The sequence below is a fragment of the Triturus cristatus genome, chromosome 5_2 (genome assembly GCF_964204655.1).
Source record: "Triturus cristatus chromosome 5_2, aTriCri1.1, whole genome shotgun sequence".
In the NCBI taxonomy this organism is placed as follows: Eukaryota; Metazoa; Chordata; class Amphibia; order Caudata; family Salamandridae; genus Triturus; species Triturus cristatus.
This window is the reverse complement of record NC_140588.1, coordinates 374931772-374948275: the sequence shown is the minus strand read 5'-3', so window position 1 is coordinate 374948275 and position 16504 is coordinate 374931772. Positions and strand designations below refer to the sequence as shown.

At 44.9% G+C, this 16504-nt stretch overlaps 1 protein-coding gene across 2 annotated transcripts in view; it reads right to left on the bottom strand.

Moving 5' to 3' along the window:
* Window positions 1–16504, bottom strand: part of RIOK1 (RIO kinase 1) — a 219907-nt gene that overhangs the window by 15306 nt on the left and 188097 nt on the right. For both annotated transcript variants that reach the window (XM_085607225.1, XM_085607226.1), the window contains exons 13-15: window positions 15632–15697; window positions 6130–6249; window positions 4694–4747 (exon numbers count right to left, since the gene is read on the bottom strand). In XM_085607225.1, the coding sequence (XP_085463351.1) occupies window positions 4694–4747; window positions 6130–6249; window positions 15632–15697 (240 nt within the window). The remainder of the gene's footprint in view (window positions 1–4693; window positions 4748–6129; window positions 6250–15631; window positions 15698–16504) is intronic.

Here is a 16504-nt window from a genome sequence, read left to right as displayed (position 1 = left end):
ACCACGACTGGGAGTTCTTATATAAAATATCTTTCTGGATGAGGCAGGGCTCCTTTTGAGAAATGAGTTTAAAAAAACCTCATGGTATACCCAATCAGAATGACTATTTATTAATAGGGTACCATGGGCTAATTAAAATATAAGTACAGGGTTCTAATTGAGCATTATTTTCTCAATCACATCTGATTCTTGCCAAAATGTCTCGGCCCTCACAAAGAGTCCATGTGGGTCTGGGGCCTTCCCTTCTTCAGGGCTATATGTATGTGTCCCTGTCTTCTTTTACATGCCTTCCATGCACATTAATGAGGCATAAAGCTCTCACCTGAGTATGGCTTTTTCTGTTTTCAGGGGTACCTACATATACAAAATAACATATTTCTAAACTATAAATAAAGTGGGATGGTGTCTAATGCACTTTTCCTATGGGGTCCCAAATGCGTAAATCATGTGGGCCACTTTATAATACCTGCAGGTAATTGTATTCATAATTTACCAGCAGACAGCAACACTTTATTTGAATTCCATTATTACTGTTGTAACCACCTCAGTCAAAACACACAAATAGAATTTGGGAATAAATAGCTAGGATGGCATTCTGGAAGGTTTTGAAGTCCTCCTGACCATAAGGGAAGAAACCACACCCGATTCATTGATCAAAATCAGGGACAGGTTCGGAGAAATCAAGCCTTTGTCTCAATCTCTTGGATTTCTCTTTGTACAAGAAAGAGAAAAAAAGTGCTAGTACTTTTAATGGTGTGTTAGAAAAACCCACTCCCACACCGGAAGGGTGGTGGTGGTGTTCTCCCAGACGCACTGTGGTAGCTTGGCTCGAGCGGGAAGGAAGGCACCGTGTTAAGCATACGTCATACCCACACAATAACCATGCGTTCATCCGTTCCAAAAACGACACTACACCTTAAAAATTATACTGAAAATATATCTCTTTATCTTCTTTTCTCTTAGTTGCCGATTAAATAAATAATAATACAATCACAGTACACAAGGCTTTTCCTGTGGAAGGGTACGTCAAATAAATACTATCTTAACGATTCAATAAATAAGGTAGATCATAAATAATCAAGGCATAAATATAAGTGCATTACATAACAGGCAATTAAATATTATGAGGCAATAAATACTGCGAGACAATAAATATTGTGCGACAATAAATACTGTGAAACAATAAATACTGTGAGGCAATAAATAGGATGAATACAATAAATACAGTGCTCTCAATAAATAATAAAAGCCAACAGTGACACTTGAAAATCAGTTCACATTCCTGAGGTACTATGGGATGATTTGACCCAATCCCAGCTTGCAGAGATTTGGATGGCCTGAGGGGTATACTCCCTGGCTTGGACAAGGCTGAGGCCTAAACTGAGGTAGATCAAGGGGGAATCTAGAGATCTGGCTCTCCCACACTACACAACCCCTCTGTATTAGTCTCAGCTCACCCCTGGCACAATCAAGCTGGTTCCAGCACCTCTCTAGCCCCTAGGATGGTCTCTTAGGGCTCCACAGGGCCTTAGGCGCCCTCTATTCCACTTACTGCCCTTTTTATGAAGCTCCGACGCCGCTGGAGTCGTGTCGACGCCGTGAGGCGGTTCCGGTTCGATGTCGGCGGCCTCGGCGCAATGTCAGTTCTTGACGACGTCGGTAGGCGGTTCCGGTTCGATGTCGGCGGCCTCGGCTCGATGTCAACCTCCGGTTCGATGACGTCGGGCAGTCTTGGCTCGATGTCGACTTCGGGCGGCTCCGGTTCGATGTCGGCGGCCTCGGCTCGATGTCGACCTCCGGTTCGATGACGTCGGGCAGTCTTGGCTCGATGTCGACTTCCGACGGCTCCGGAGTGCGATCTCCACTCCCGACCTCCGGTGCTCCTTTTCTCAGGTTCCGGCGACTCCGGAGTGCGACCTCCACTCCCGACCTCCGGCACGATTCTCTTCAGGTTCCGGCGACTCCGGAGTGCGATCTCCACTCCCGACCTCCGGCACGCTTCCGGAGGGCGGACTTCACTCCCCCGTCGACGCCGCACACTCGACCTCAGGTGTCTTCCTCCACGACCTCTGGTACTCTCCACGACCTCCGTCGGCACCCTCTCTCAACCTCTGGTGGCTCCGGGTACGACGTCTGCTTTCCAGTCAGCGCCGCTTCTTCACCTCCGGCCCCAGGTCTCTAGGCTTCTCAACGTCGGACTCCAGGAAGTTACCAGTAACCAGGTCAGGAACTTGCTGTTCTTTACTTTTAAGGCCTGTTCCTGCTGTCCAGGTCCTTAAGATGGTTTTTCTTGCTTTCTCCCACACAGGGCTCCAGGCTGGGCTCAGTCAGTAGGGACTAGTATCAAGGGTGGGTTTATGGACCCCACTCCAGGCACAAGTTTCCACCCCTGCTGCCTCACTCCTTCCTCCTTCAGGTTTCTGCTGCTCTCTCTTCACCAGTCAGGTGCCAACTGCCAGCTCCAACTGTCAACTCTGACTTAGCTTCCCAACATTCTCAACCGCCTCCAACTGTCACAGGGTTCCAGAATGTTGCAGAAGGTTCTAGTAGGTTCCAGTGATGTCACAGGTGACAATGGGTGGCCACCATTTTGTGCTCCAGGCCCTCAGACAGAAGTTCCAGGGGTAGATAAAATGGCTCCCTGAATCTGCATCAATACTAAAAAGTCTGGTGGTTCCCAAAAAGGAAAAATACCAACAGGGTTTGAGGCAAAAGTGGGACAAAATAAATAATGATGAGGAGGGACCACCCAAAGGGCTGACAGGTCTAACATGGTGCATATGGCATATTTTTGGGTAAGAACTAAGTTAAAATCCTGGATGTGGTAAGAGTCCCCGCCTCCCTTCTGAGAGACCATTGAGAACTTTCCTCCGCTCCTAAATGGCCTTCAGTTGCATCATGGTGCAGAGGTTGCAAGTTTCCTGATGCAGAGATTGTACGTTTTTACAGCTCCAGACATCAAAAGTAGAATTTATGAGAGTCTGTGACTGACATTCTTGTGACATTTGTTGCAGGGCTAGTCCAAAGACTTTGGAAGTGGCATGTTCTGGAAAAACAAGGAGAAACTCGAAGAACATTAAGGAAAGCCTTAAGGGCTCTGAAATCCTTATCTACTGGAGAGCAAACAAAAATGAACCAGCGTCACCTGCTCTAGCTGTCCCAAATGCAGGACTCTAAAGTCACTTCTGGCTCATTAAACAATGTTGTGCAGCACCCCTTTGCAACAGTGAAGTGGCACTGCTGAAACAAATCCAGATCCCTTCTGCCAGCTGGGGGTAAGGTTCATACAAGGAATTTACAGTACTGACAAACTGTTCAAAGTATATTTTGAATCAGAACATGGTTAATGATTAATATTATTTCCTTGCTCCACAAAAGTAAGGGCTGTGGATGAATAGGAAACACCCAACATTGATAATATATATATAAGTAAGCACGGTAATCTTTATATTTTGTGCTATATTTCAGTTTGTTGATGTTCCTAACAGAGAGCTCATTTGAAACTAAAGAATTGAAAAGATTACTTTGTGTATTAAGGTAAGCATGCAAGAAATTATGTCAGGCCAGTGCACTGTTATGCAAAATAGTCACAAAACTAGTGCCATCGGGCGTGCCATTATTGGTGGAAATCAAGTTCTATTTATTTATTTATATAAAGTTTTATATAGCGCAAGCTTGACCCAAAGTGAGTATATGAGCGCTTTACAAGAGGTCAAGAAGAAAGAAAGAGTAAAACAGATAACAAAAATCAAGTGAGAAACAGGATGGGAGGGGCCCAAAATGAGGCAGGAGGCCAACACAGAGACCCTGCCACCCGCTACATATAAATATATAGGATCTATGTGTTTCAGATTTATATGTGTGTTTTACCGAAGCGTTTTGAAAGTGTTTGCAACTATCTTTGCGAGTAGGATGGAGGCACCAGCAGTTTCACGCAAACACCGTCAAAGATGTGTCATTTGCCCAATAACTGAACCAACAAGGCTACTTTGAAATTTGGGGGGACTTTCTACCTGCCTTTTCTCAAAGAGGGATTATTGCTCACATGGGATATGATTCTGGAGGAAGCACCTGTAATGTGACCAATATCTTTTGAACAAAATTCCTTTATGATTGCAGTCAGGACAAAACTTTGTTACTGACCTTGCTCAGATATTTATGCAACTTCAGACAAGATTCTCCACCCACTTGAGTGAAAACAATAGTGGCATGACAAATGGCAGCAGTCGACTTGACAGTGTGGTAAAGAATACTTTGGAACCTTCTATGGGGCCAGTCAACAACATCCTTCACTACCATGAGGTAAGCAAAAATGACACCAGTCCACTAAATGGAAGACAGTCATTCCTTGTTGGACCCACTGTTGTATACATCATTTTATAGACATATTCACAAGAAATCATGTATTGAAACAGACGATGAGCAATGAAATAAAACATGTTTGTCACACTTACAGCACACAAATGGAGAGTGTGCAGATTCCAAATTGAAAAGTTTAACATTAACACCCCTGCACGATCAATTAACACACATATCAACACTCTTCATTCTGCCATTTAAATGTTCTTTTCTTTAAAACATCGTTTCATGAGGGAAAATCCCATTTGATGTAGTGCAGGAAACAATTCACCTTTACTGTCACCTGTTTTTATTACCTTAAATATAAATACTATTCATTATAGAATTAGCTTACCGTCTGAACCCCAGATAAGTCCCTTTTCAGCCCTGTCACCGTCTGGTACAAGATCTAGAATGTAATAGAAAATTGTGACATTAGGACTCATTCAAATGCTAAGAAACTATATAAAGCAACATGGCTAGTCCTTTTCTTGGTAATGGCCAGTGTTAAATTCTTGAAATTTGGAAAGCTGGACTAGTTAGGTTAAATGCACTGTTCCACTATCTGAACATGTGGAAAGTTTGGCCCTGCCCTTTTAATGAAAAAGTGTTGCTTCGTGTTTTTAATGAAAAAGGCATCCCATGGGAAGCACAGTCCATTCAGAGAACATTTTGGCGTGCCTCAGATGGCAAAGAGATTAACCTAGCAATGATCCAAATGCTCTGCAAAGTAAGTTGCCCTTTGGGTAGGGCTTGAGGCTGCCTCCTACACGTCTCTCGCCCAAAAGGTGGCGAAAGACAACCAGGTCAAGGGCCTTATTCCTTTATCTCAGTTCCAGCAATGAATGTAAAATTACACCAGATGAAAAATTAAATGGATCCCAAAACAGGTTGAGGAAATGCTATAAATAATTTGCAAAGAATATCGTTGAAATAAGATGTATAGCAAATAAAATCGAAGATTTGAACTCAAAAACATTATAACGGATTTAATATCCTAAAATGGAGTGCTCAGTTTATTTAGTTCAGAAGACACACAGAGCAAATTACAAGTCTGGCAGTCCGAGGACCGACAGACCCGTGGTGGCGCGGTGGGCCAGCCACCGCTACACCGGCGGTCCGACCGCTCTATTAGGACTTGGGCAGTCGGACTGTAATCGTATCACCGGCTCTGCCAGGGAACATTTGCCTTGCGGTGGTCAGGGGCTATGCAATATGCAGGTGGTGCAAGTTTCAGGACAGCCAGCGGTTTCACGGAGGTCTGGCAGTGATGGCAGTGCCTAAACAAAGGGGGCCCAAAGGACCACTTGTGTACCCTCAGCCTTGGGATGCATGCAGGAGATGCCCAACATGTGCCCACCCTGGTTCCTGCACAGCATGGACTTTCGAGTCCATGCCGTGCAGGAACCCCGTGTGGCGTTTCCATTACGGTGCCTCTTTCATAGGCACCGCCGTATTCGAAAGACACACTGAAGAGGGACTGCCAAAACGCCCGCCCGACCACAAGATTACTTGTAATCGGGTGGGCGGCAGAGACTCTTGGCAGTGTGGGGGCACAACATTAGCAGGCTGCCTGCCCTGCCAAAAGTCACAAAAAGGCCCACACTGTCGATTTACAATGAGCTGTGGTTGTGAACAGCAAATGTGAATGCACCATTTAAAATTATTTGAATTCACAATAAATAAGAGGCGCAGGAATAAATACATTCCAAAACATTTTCAAAAAGGGCTGCAGAAGTTGATGATGCTCCTCAAGATATCATGAAATCAATAAATATACCATTTACTCACGTTGTCTTGCTGTGCATTTATGGCCATATCTTCCTCCTTCAACTTCATCATCATATCAACATCCCGTTCATAGTTCGGTACATCCGTCAGCGTTCGAGGAATATAAGCTTTCTTAAATACCTAAAATAAAAATGTGAAATTATAATCAATTTGAGTGAGAGCTGTGCAAATGACCAGGAAGTAAATATTTACCATGGTATTGTACATTTGAAATTCAGGATACACGAGTATGGATTAAAAAATTTCAAGAACAATTGTTAAATACTCAGAATTCAGGTCTACAGTCTGTCAAATATATGATATAAATACTCTTTTCCACATGTTCCATTCCAGGAAGATTACTTTTCATTCTTGTGAGCTGGACCAGTTAGCACTAAGAGCTCTGTACTGTTCATAAAGTCAAAATACTAACATGAAGTCAGAAAAAAAAGGAATATGCTACTTACCAGTATGCATCTGTTCTTGGCATGTAGAGCTGCAGAGCCACACACTAAGGATAAGATCGCCATCTGGTGTTGGGCTCGGATGATTGCAGGTTGTTGTTGTCTTCGGAAGAAGTCTTTGGTCACGAGATTGGTGACTCCTCCCCTGGACAGCAGTGCGCATGGGCATCCACTCCATCCTCAGATTTTTTTTCGCCATGATGGGAAATGATGGAGTGTGTAAGAAGTAAAGAGAAATGATGTCCATGTGTAGTGTCTAATTAAGACAAAGCTGGAACGGATACAGGTCCCGGGTGGGCGTGTGTGGCTCTGCAGCTCTACATGCCAAGAACAGATGCATACTGGTAAGTAGCATATTCCGTTCGAGGCATATGAGCTGCAGATCACACACTAAGGATAGACTATATAGCAGTGTCTCCCCTAGTGGTGGTCACCTGTATCAGTTGCAGCAGTTTGGAATAGAGTTTTTAGGACAGCTTGGCCTACTGAAGCTTGTTGTTTGGAATGCACATCAACACAGTAATGCTTAGTGAAGGTGTGTGTAGTAGACCATGTGGCTGCTTTGCAAAATGTCTTCTAAGGGGATGTTCCCTAAGAATGCCATAGAGGCCCCTATTTTACGCGTGGAGTGCGCCCTAGGGGGAACGGTAAGAGTACGTTTAGCTTTTTGGTAACATATTTGGATACATTTGACTACCCATCTGGCGATACCCGATTTGGAAATAGGGTTGCCTTTATGTGGTGGATCGAAAGCAACAAACAGTTGCTTGGTTTTCCGAAAAGGTTTGGTTCGGTCGATGTAATACAGCAAGGCTCTTTTAACATCTAAGGTATGAAGTGCCCTCTCGGCTACTGAGTCTGGATTAGGGAAGAAGACTGGCAGTTCCACTGACTGGTTTAGATGGAAAGGGGAAATGACTTTAGGGAGGAATTTTGGATTCGTCCTAAGAACCACTTTGTTCCGATGTAGTTGTAGGAAGGGTTCTTCGAGAGTTAAGTCTTGTATTTCACTTACTCTTCGCAGGGATGTGATTGCGATGAGGAAATTAGGAACTGCAGTTCGCTTTTGTGCATTGGTTCAAATGGGGGACCCATGAGCCTTGTTAGAACAATATTAAGGTTCCACACCGGGGAAGGTGGTAACCTTGGAGGAATAATTCTCCCTCCATAAATGCTCTAATGGCTGGTACCTTAAAGAGGGACAGGTGTTGTATATTTTGCAAATAGGCTGCTAATGCCGCTAGATGGAGACGTATAGAGGAATACGCTAAATTGCATCTTTGCAAGTGTAATAAATAGCAAATGATGTTTTGGATGGAAGCATCCAGTGGTTGTATGTCATTGTTAGCGCAGTAAATGGCAAATCGTTTCCATTTTGCAGCATAGCATGCCCTAGTAGTAGGTCTCCTGGCTTCTTTAATGATATTCATACAGTCTGGAGGAAGGTTGAGGTACCCGAACTCTAAGACTTCAGGAGCCAGATTGCCAAGTTCAGTGTTTGAGGATCTGGGTGTCTGATTTCTCCATGGTTCTGGGTTAAGAGATACGGGGAGAGATGCAGTTTTTGATGTGGAACTAGCGATAGTTCCAAAAGTGTGGTGAACCAGGGTTGACGTGCCCAAGTGGGAGCCACTAGGATGAGTGTCAGCGACTGTTGTTTCAGTTTGCGTACCACAAATGGAATGAGTGGGAGAGGCGGAAAAGCGTACGCAAATCTGCCTGACCAGTTCATCCATATTGCATTGCCCTTTGACCGTGGGTGTGGGAACCTGGCGGCGAAGGTTGGGCATTTTGTGTTTTCTTGTGTGGCGAACAGGTCTATGTCTGGTTGTCCCCACTTTTGGAAGAATGGGAGTAAGACTTTGGGGTGTAGTTCCCATTCGTGCATCTGCTGTGTGTGGCGACTTAAGAGGTCGGCCACCTGGTTCAGAACCCCTGGGAGGTGTTCTGCTAGCAGGTAGATGTTTCGGGAAATTGCCCATCTCCAAATTTGTTGCGCCAGTTGGGACAGTTGTAGAGAATGTGTCCCTCCTTGTTTCTGTATGTAATACATTGTGGTCATGTTGTCCGTGCGGATGAGGACAGTTTTGTTTTGTAGATGCACTTGGAAGGATTTCAGTGCTAGGAACACCGCTAGAAAGTTCTAGGTGATTGATGTGGAGCTGTTTTTGTTGAGTGGTCCACCTTCCCTGAGTGGTGTGTTGAAGGAGGTGGGCTCCCCACCCCGTGAGAGATGCGTCGGTGGTCAGCACAACTTGTGGAAGGGGCTCCAAGAACGGCCGCCCTTTGGACAGGTTGATGGTGTTCCACCACTTCAGTGAGTGAAGTGAGCGGCTGTCCACCAACACCAGATCGGTAAGTTGTCTGTGGGCCTGATTCCACTGTTGTGCTAGACATTCCTGTAAGGGACGCATTTGAAGGCGTGCGTAGGGTACTATGGAGATGCAGGACGCCATCATGCCTAAGAGTTGCATGAACACTCTTGCGGGGAGAGAGTGTTGTGTTTGAAATTTTTTGATGAGACTTTGTATGTTGGCTATCCTGGCTATGCTGGGATAAGCTACGGCTTTGGCTGTGTCTATGGTGGCTCCCAGGTATTGTTGTACTTGGGAGGGTTGTAGTTGAGATTTGGGATAGTTGATGGTAAATCCCAAGTTGTGTAGGGTTTGAATAGTGCGGTGAGTGTGGAGAACGCATTTGTCTAGAGTATTGGCTTTTATGAGCCAATCGTCCAGATAGGGGAAGACATGGATTTCTTGTCTCCTGAGATATGCTGCCACAACTGCCAAGCATTTGGTGAACACCCTGGGTGCAGTTGTTACTCCGAATGGGAGAACTGTAAACTGATAGTGCTGACCGTCTACCACGAATCGTAGCTACTTCCTGTGAGCGGGATGCATAGGGATGTGAAAATATGCGTCCTTGAGGTCTAATGTGGCAAGGAAGTCTCCTTGTTGAAGTAATGGAAGGACCTGTTGGAGAGTGATCATGTGGAAATGATCCGATTGTATGTACTGGTTTAGTAGTCTGAGGTCCAGTATGGGTCTTAAGGTTTTGTCCTTTTTGGGAATGAGGAAGTATAGGGAATATACTCCTGTGCCCTGATGTTGTAGTGGAACAGGTTCTATTGCGTGTTTTTGAAGCAAAGACTGTATTTCTTGTTTGAGGAGCGTGAGGTGGTGAGACGTCATGGGACGGTGCCTGGGTGGTATGTTTGGGGGTGGGTTTATGAGTTCGAGGCAGTAGCCAGATTGGATAATTTGTCTTACCCACCTGTCTGTAGTGATGGTATTCCAGACAGGTAGGAACTGTTGAAGTCTGCCCCCGACCGGAGTGGAATGGTATGGGGGGAGTGGTGGCAAGTCACTGTTTGGTGGCTGTAGAGGTGCGAGTGTTGTTGTTGTTGCCCCGTCCTCGGCCTTTAGTATTGTTTCCCCGATAACCTCCTCTAAAATATCCTCTGTTAGGGGATGTTTGACCTGATGCTTTGAAGGTGGAAGAGTTGTCTGTTCCCACATTTTTGGAAGCTCCTCTATAAAAGGAGCGACGAAAGGAGCCTCTGGGTTGAGTAGACTGCGATGCTCCCATAGATTTGGCAGTCTCATTATCTTTCTTCATTTTTTCTAGGGCAGTGTCTACTGCAGGGCCGAATAGTTGCTCCTGATTAAAGGGTTGAGCAAGAATGGTGGTTTGGACTTCCGGCTTGAAGCCGGAAATGCGCAGCCATGCGTGGCGTCTAAGCAATACGCTTGTGTTGACTGCCCTAGAGGCAGTGTCCACTGCGTCTAATGCACATTTAATGGAGGCATTGGATATTAGTTTGCCCTCTTGGATGAGGTCAGTGGCCTGTGTTTTGAATGGTTCAGGCAGGTGTTGCAAGAGATCCTCTAGTTGATCATAATGGGCTCTATCATAACGAGCCAATAGGGCTTGTGTATTTGCGATACGCCAGTGGTTAGCCGCTTGAGCGGCAACCCTTTTGCCGGAAGCCTCCAGGAGTTTAGACTCTTTGTCTGGGGGTGGCGTGTCTCCGGTTGTTTGGGAGTTCGCCCGTTTTCTGGTATTTGATACGACTAGTGAGTCTAGGGGGAGTTGCGCCTTGATGTACGCAGGATCTTGTGGCGCCGGTCTATATTTTTTTTCTATTCTGGGGTTGAGAACCCTGGCCCTGACAGGGTCTTTAAAAACCTCATTGGCATGCTTTATCACTCCCTTAATCATGGGTAGAATGTGGACTGTTTTCTGGGACTGCTCAAAAGTGTTGAGTAGAAAATCCTCCTCAGGAGTGTCGGTGTGCATGGTGACACCATGAAACGATGCTGCTCGGTTTATAAGCTGACCGAACCCTAAATGGTCATCAGGAGGGGAGGGTTTGAGGGGTATGGAGTGGGGTCAGGCATATCAGGCATAGGGTAAGTCCGGTCATCTACTGGTGCTGTGTCCGGGAGTGTAAAGGGATCAGTAGGATCAGTGGGCTAAGTAAAGAAATCTGGGTCTCCCCCTCCACCTAAATCATCATCATCCTGTGGAGGTGGTGTGTGAGAAGGAGATGGTAGAGGTGAAGGCGGTGGGGGTGGGGGGGATGGAATAGGAGGTAATGTAGGACAGGAAGGACATATGGGTGAAGTGGCACAGTCCTTCTTCTTTGGAGGTGCTGGAGGAGGTGTTGTGTCCAGCTTCCTTTTCTTGTAGGGCACCTCTGTGACATGTCCAGTTTTCGGATTTATGTAAATCCGTTTTTGCTTTGGATCAGGCCGAAAGAGTTCCTCACTGTCCGAAGGCGGCTTTGGCGCTGACTTTTTTGGTTCTTTATGGACTTGTTTTGGCACCGAGGATGTTTTGGGTGCCGAAGAACTTTTCGGTTCCGGTGGATTTTTCGGTGCCGAAGAACCTTTCGGTGCCGAAGGACCTTTCGGTGCCGACGAGCCTTTCGGTGCCGACGAGCCTTTCAGTGCCGACGAGCCTTTCAGTGCCGACGAGCCTTTCAGTGCCGACGAGCCTTTCAGTGCCGACGAGCCTTTCAGTGCCGACGAGCCTTTTGGTGTCAGTGGAGACCTCGGCGCCGAAGAACGTTTCGTGCCGGTGGAGATGTCGGTGCCGAGTGACGTTTCGGGGCCGATGGAGATTTCGGTCTCGGATCCTGCTTCGTTGCCAAAGGTATTATAGGCACAATGACATGAGGTTTGCTCGAGCCCGAGCCACCTGCAGGCTTACTTTTCTTCGGAGCCGGGCCCGAGGGCGGGGCTTCTGAAGATGTTTTTGGATCGCGACTGGGCCCAGCTGGCAGAGTCTTGACCAATGTCTTTTTGGGTGGTGTTGGGGTAGGGGGGCTGGTACTCACAGGCTGCCCCGGATCTGAATCGTCGGCCTCGGACACGATCTGGAGATCTTCGGAGTCATCGTCAGGGACATCCTGTGCAAAGATGTCTTCTGGTTCCGGAACCGGCTTGGCCATGATATGGCGTCGAGCTCTTCGGTCCCGGATAGTTTTCTTCTAACGGAATGCGGCGCAGGCTGGACAGCTGGATTCGTTGTGGTCTGGTGAAAGGCACAAATTACAGACCTCGTGGTGATCGCTATGAGGGAACTTTGCTCCACATTGGGGACATTTTTTAAAAGGTGTCCTTTCCATCAGCCGCGTCTGGGCCGATATGGTTTTCGACGTCGAGTTTTCAAATTTTGAGAGTTGTAGTGATTGCTATAAGTTTTCTGCTGAGCGGAAAAAAGTTCATCCGAACCCAATGGCGGAAAAAAACAATCTGAGGATGGAGTGGATGCCCATGCGCACTGTTGTCCAGGGGAGGAGTCACCAATCTCGTGACCAAAGACTTCTTCCGAAGACAACAACAACCTGCAATCATCCGAGCCCAACACCAGATAGCGATCTTATCCTTAGTGTGTGATCTGCAGCTCATATGCCTCGAACATATATATATATATATTTGTTCTTAAAGAAATGTCTGGCATAAAAAGGTATGGCTGCTGGCGTATAGGTCACAAGTCGGTGGCAATTGTCAAAATACTGTAACAATACAATGTACATGTCCCCAAGCAATTTTCAGGTGGAAGAGAGATGCAGATCTGCAACACTAATTGTGTTAAGGAGGACATTTCTCGAAGCAGTACACAATAAATTAAAGCCAAATAAATATGAGAGTCGCCTTTATGATGATTTTGTTATACACTTAATTTATAGGTTCTTATGTAATGCCAATTTGTGTCAACTACTTGTTCGCGTCAGCTATTTGAATAAAAAACAAATTGTGGAGATAGCTTAATGTTGGATCACTGCTAGCGCTTTAACTAGCGAGTACCATGTCTTCCATCCTTATTTTCCAGTAGCAGGTGGAGGACAGCACAAATATCATGAGTGGAGTACAAGATAGAGAGTGGGCTTGCACAACAGGAGATTGTATATTTGGAGGAACAGAACTACCATAATGGCAACCATTTTCGCCTGTCCAGCTATTTCCTACTTTAATTATTAACATCCACTAGTCATTGTAATCTGCTCCTTCAAAATTAGAGACAACAAAGGTTCAAGCCAGGATCAAGAAGAAGATACTGTCATGGCATAATTAGTAAAATGTTAAAAAACAAGTGTAAGAAATGGAGTTTCTGGTTGGCTGGGTATGCACCCAAGCCAGGTAGAACCCACCACTCTAGTCAGGGTAAAAGAGTTACACGCCCAAAATAACCCTGCTCACCCCCTTGGTAGCTTGGCAGAGCAGTAAGTCTTATCCCAGAGGCAATGTGTAAAGCGTCTGCACAACACACACACCAGTGACACACTAGGCACACCACAAAAGAGACTCCACACAAGGTTATATAAAAATAACTAAACAACAACAGTCCCTTGCACACACTGACAGTATATATTATGTATCATTGACAATAATAAACAACACTCTTGTTCCTCCGTTGAAACAGTTACTTCAGTTTAATCATGAGATCCTTAGCCAACACGTGTTTCGTTGCGCTTAATTGTTGTGCGCAGCGACTTCTTCAGGGCACTAATCTCTTTGTATGGATCCTCAGTTCCGGTTGTATTTCCGACCCGGAATGGGTTCCAATAGTCCAGTGATATTTGCACAGTATAGGGCAACAGTGATTACTGTGTCTAAGATTTAGTGTATTCCAGAATTGTTTTCTTAAGTGTGGATCTTGGGTGTATAAGTCATAAATCCATCATGAAGAATGACAACGTGGTATAGTAAAACTACTCTTTGGGGGCTAAGTGAGTCCCTCTGGCCATCAACCAAGTCTTTGCTGGCATAAACAAACTCTATGTTCAGTTGCAGGACTGTCTCCGGTGTGTCCGCAGTAGCGCTTCTGCGGCCAGAGGGACTCACTTAGCCCCCAAGAGTGGTTTTACTATACCACGTTGTCATTCTCCATGAAGTCTCCTTGGCTCCTTACTACAACCAGTCAGCTAGCAAACTATTAGTTGGAAGATTTTCAGGGGGCACCTCTAAGGTGCCCTCTGGGTGCATGTATCAATAAATCCATCATTGGAATTTGTGTGGATTTATTAATACAAGATGTTTGATACCAAACATCTTAGGTTTCAGTGAAGCCATCAGGCAGCTGGGGAACTCATTTTTCACCAGTGTCCAGTACATGCATTTAAAATGGCTCCCTCGTCACTTGTACTGGCGGTAATTGAACTGGCCAGCACCGGCGCATATCTGCTCATGCTTATATGTCCACACATGTAGTATAGTGCACCCTGCCTTAGGGCTGTAAGACCTGCTGTTGGGGTGACTTACCGATTCTGCATGCAGTGTCTGCAGACATGGCACACAGGGATGTGTGCCATGTTGTGTTTTCATTTTTGTCTGCACCAAGACACACAGCCTGCAGTCTGTATGAGTTAGGTGAGGGGTCCCTTAGGGTGGCACAATACATGCTGCAGCACTTAGCAACCCTCCTTAGTACCCCTGCCCCAGGTACCTGGGGTACCATTTACAAGGGACTTACAGGGGTGCTAAAGGTATTGCCAATTGGGGGAAACAGTTGCACTTCCAGTCAAAATTGCATCGAATACTAGGCAAAAGGTGGAGGTGACCATGTCAAAAAGAGGCACTTTCCTACAGCATGCGCTACAGAACCAGAATGAAGACTAAAACCACAGTTCTTGTTCTGCTTGTAACTGCCAGGTATTACCGGAGCACAGTGATATTATGTCCATTTTAAGAAATTGGATCAAGGCATACATCTAAGTTGGGGAGGAAATGGTAACATACAAATACCAGGACTCTGTCACATATATTTATTTTTCTAGACTAATTTGTGTTCTTGTGATATTTGGAAGAAGAATGTTCACACTTTGGTATGCAGCAAGAAGGACCAGCTCAGTACCAAACAGACTAGACGTGAAGCGAACCAGTTATTTACAGCGTAATATTTTGAGGTGTTTTGGAATTGAGAAAATTCAACCCAGCCACATGCACTTTTTGGCTAATCTGACCATGTATTCAGAAACTGCTTTACTCTAAACAACCAAAAGATCATTCAGTGGCTTATGTAGCATCCTTTTTTTACAAGCTGTAACCAATTTTTTGACCATAGTAATGTTTCTAATAGGAGTCTGATCAGTGATGGCCAGTGACACAGTTAATGCTAGCATGTCAGCTAAGTGAATCATGTCATTGCATTTGCACAAGAACAGGATGCAAGACAAGACTAAAAAACAGAAAAGGTTCAATGGATACATTTTCCCAGGCACAGGGCACAGAATGTCCAGTTTCTTTTTCTTGGGCCAAGCATATTTGGAACTTGCTTCACAACATTATTGGGCAGAGGAGAGAGCTGTAAACAAGTGTAGACTTTTATGCAAGTGTAAAAATTGCATATTTTCATATGCTATTTTTTCCACTTTAAACTGAGTGTGATGACAATATCTGTAACGATAGATACAACAAATATGCATTTGTCACTGAGTAATTTATAAAAGTTTATTTCTTTAAAGTGATGGAGTTAATCGGAAATGTATACTAGTAAAACACTTAACTCTTTCTATTTAGGAATCAAGTATCAACACAGGTATTCTGACTTACTTCTTCATCTACATTGTCTTGACTGGATCTTTCCTCTTCAGTTCTTTGCGAAGACACCTCCATTGCCTGTATAATTGTAAAGAGAACAGTGACCGAAAGCCAGAATGCAACTTTAGATATAGAATACAGAATGTTTCTAGGTCACACAATGGTCACATTCAGATCACCAGAGAAGCAGAAGTGGGACAAAGAGTACTGAAAAATTTGTTTGCACTCCAAACAACCCAACCAACTCACATGAAGGAAAACCGCTCTGTAATCAATGCACAGCATGTGAATCTAGAAAATATTCACGCTGCAAAACAGAAAAGTTACATATCGGTAGTAGTTTTGCAGCTTGAAGTATTTTCTGGATTCACATGGGACCCACCTATATCTACTAGTAGAGGTGTATTTACCAACTCAACTCAAAAGAATACTGCCATCCAGAAGAAGAAAGAAGAAACTGAAGATGGTGACTGCGCTGAGGGATTTCCAGGGTATACGTCTGATGTCACACTAGGAGATGACTCCCACCAAAAAAAACCAAGCATTGGCATAGCCAATAGGTCTTGACTTTGGGACCTTACGTGTTTAGCCAGAACTTTTGGCTATGTTGTAGAGCATTGGGGCTGCTGTGCATTATGTTGAAAAGTTATAATAAAAAGTGTTAAGCATTTTTGTTACCTTTATACAAACAAAGACGACATTATATACAACTGAAAAACCTGATTAAAAAAGATTTTAACATAAAAAATGTCTTCTAGTTTTTTTGTACTTGCACTGCTGGCAACGTCTTCCTGCCTGTTCTCATGCTTGTTTGTTATAATTTTTTTGGTTATGGGGGAGCGGGACATAAATAATGGGGGAGTGGAGGTTGGATAACAGTAATTT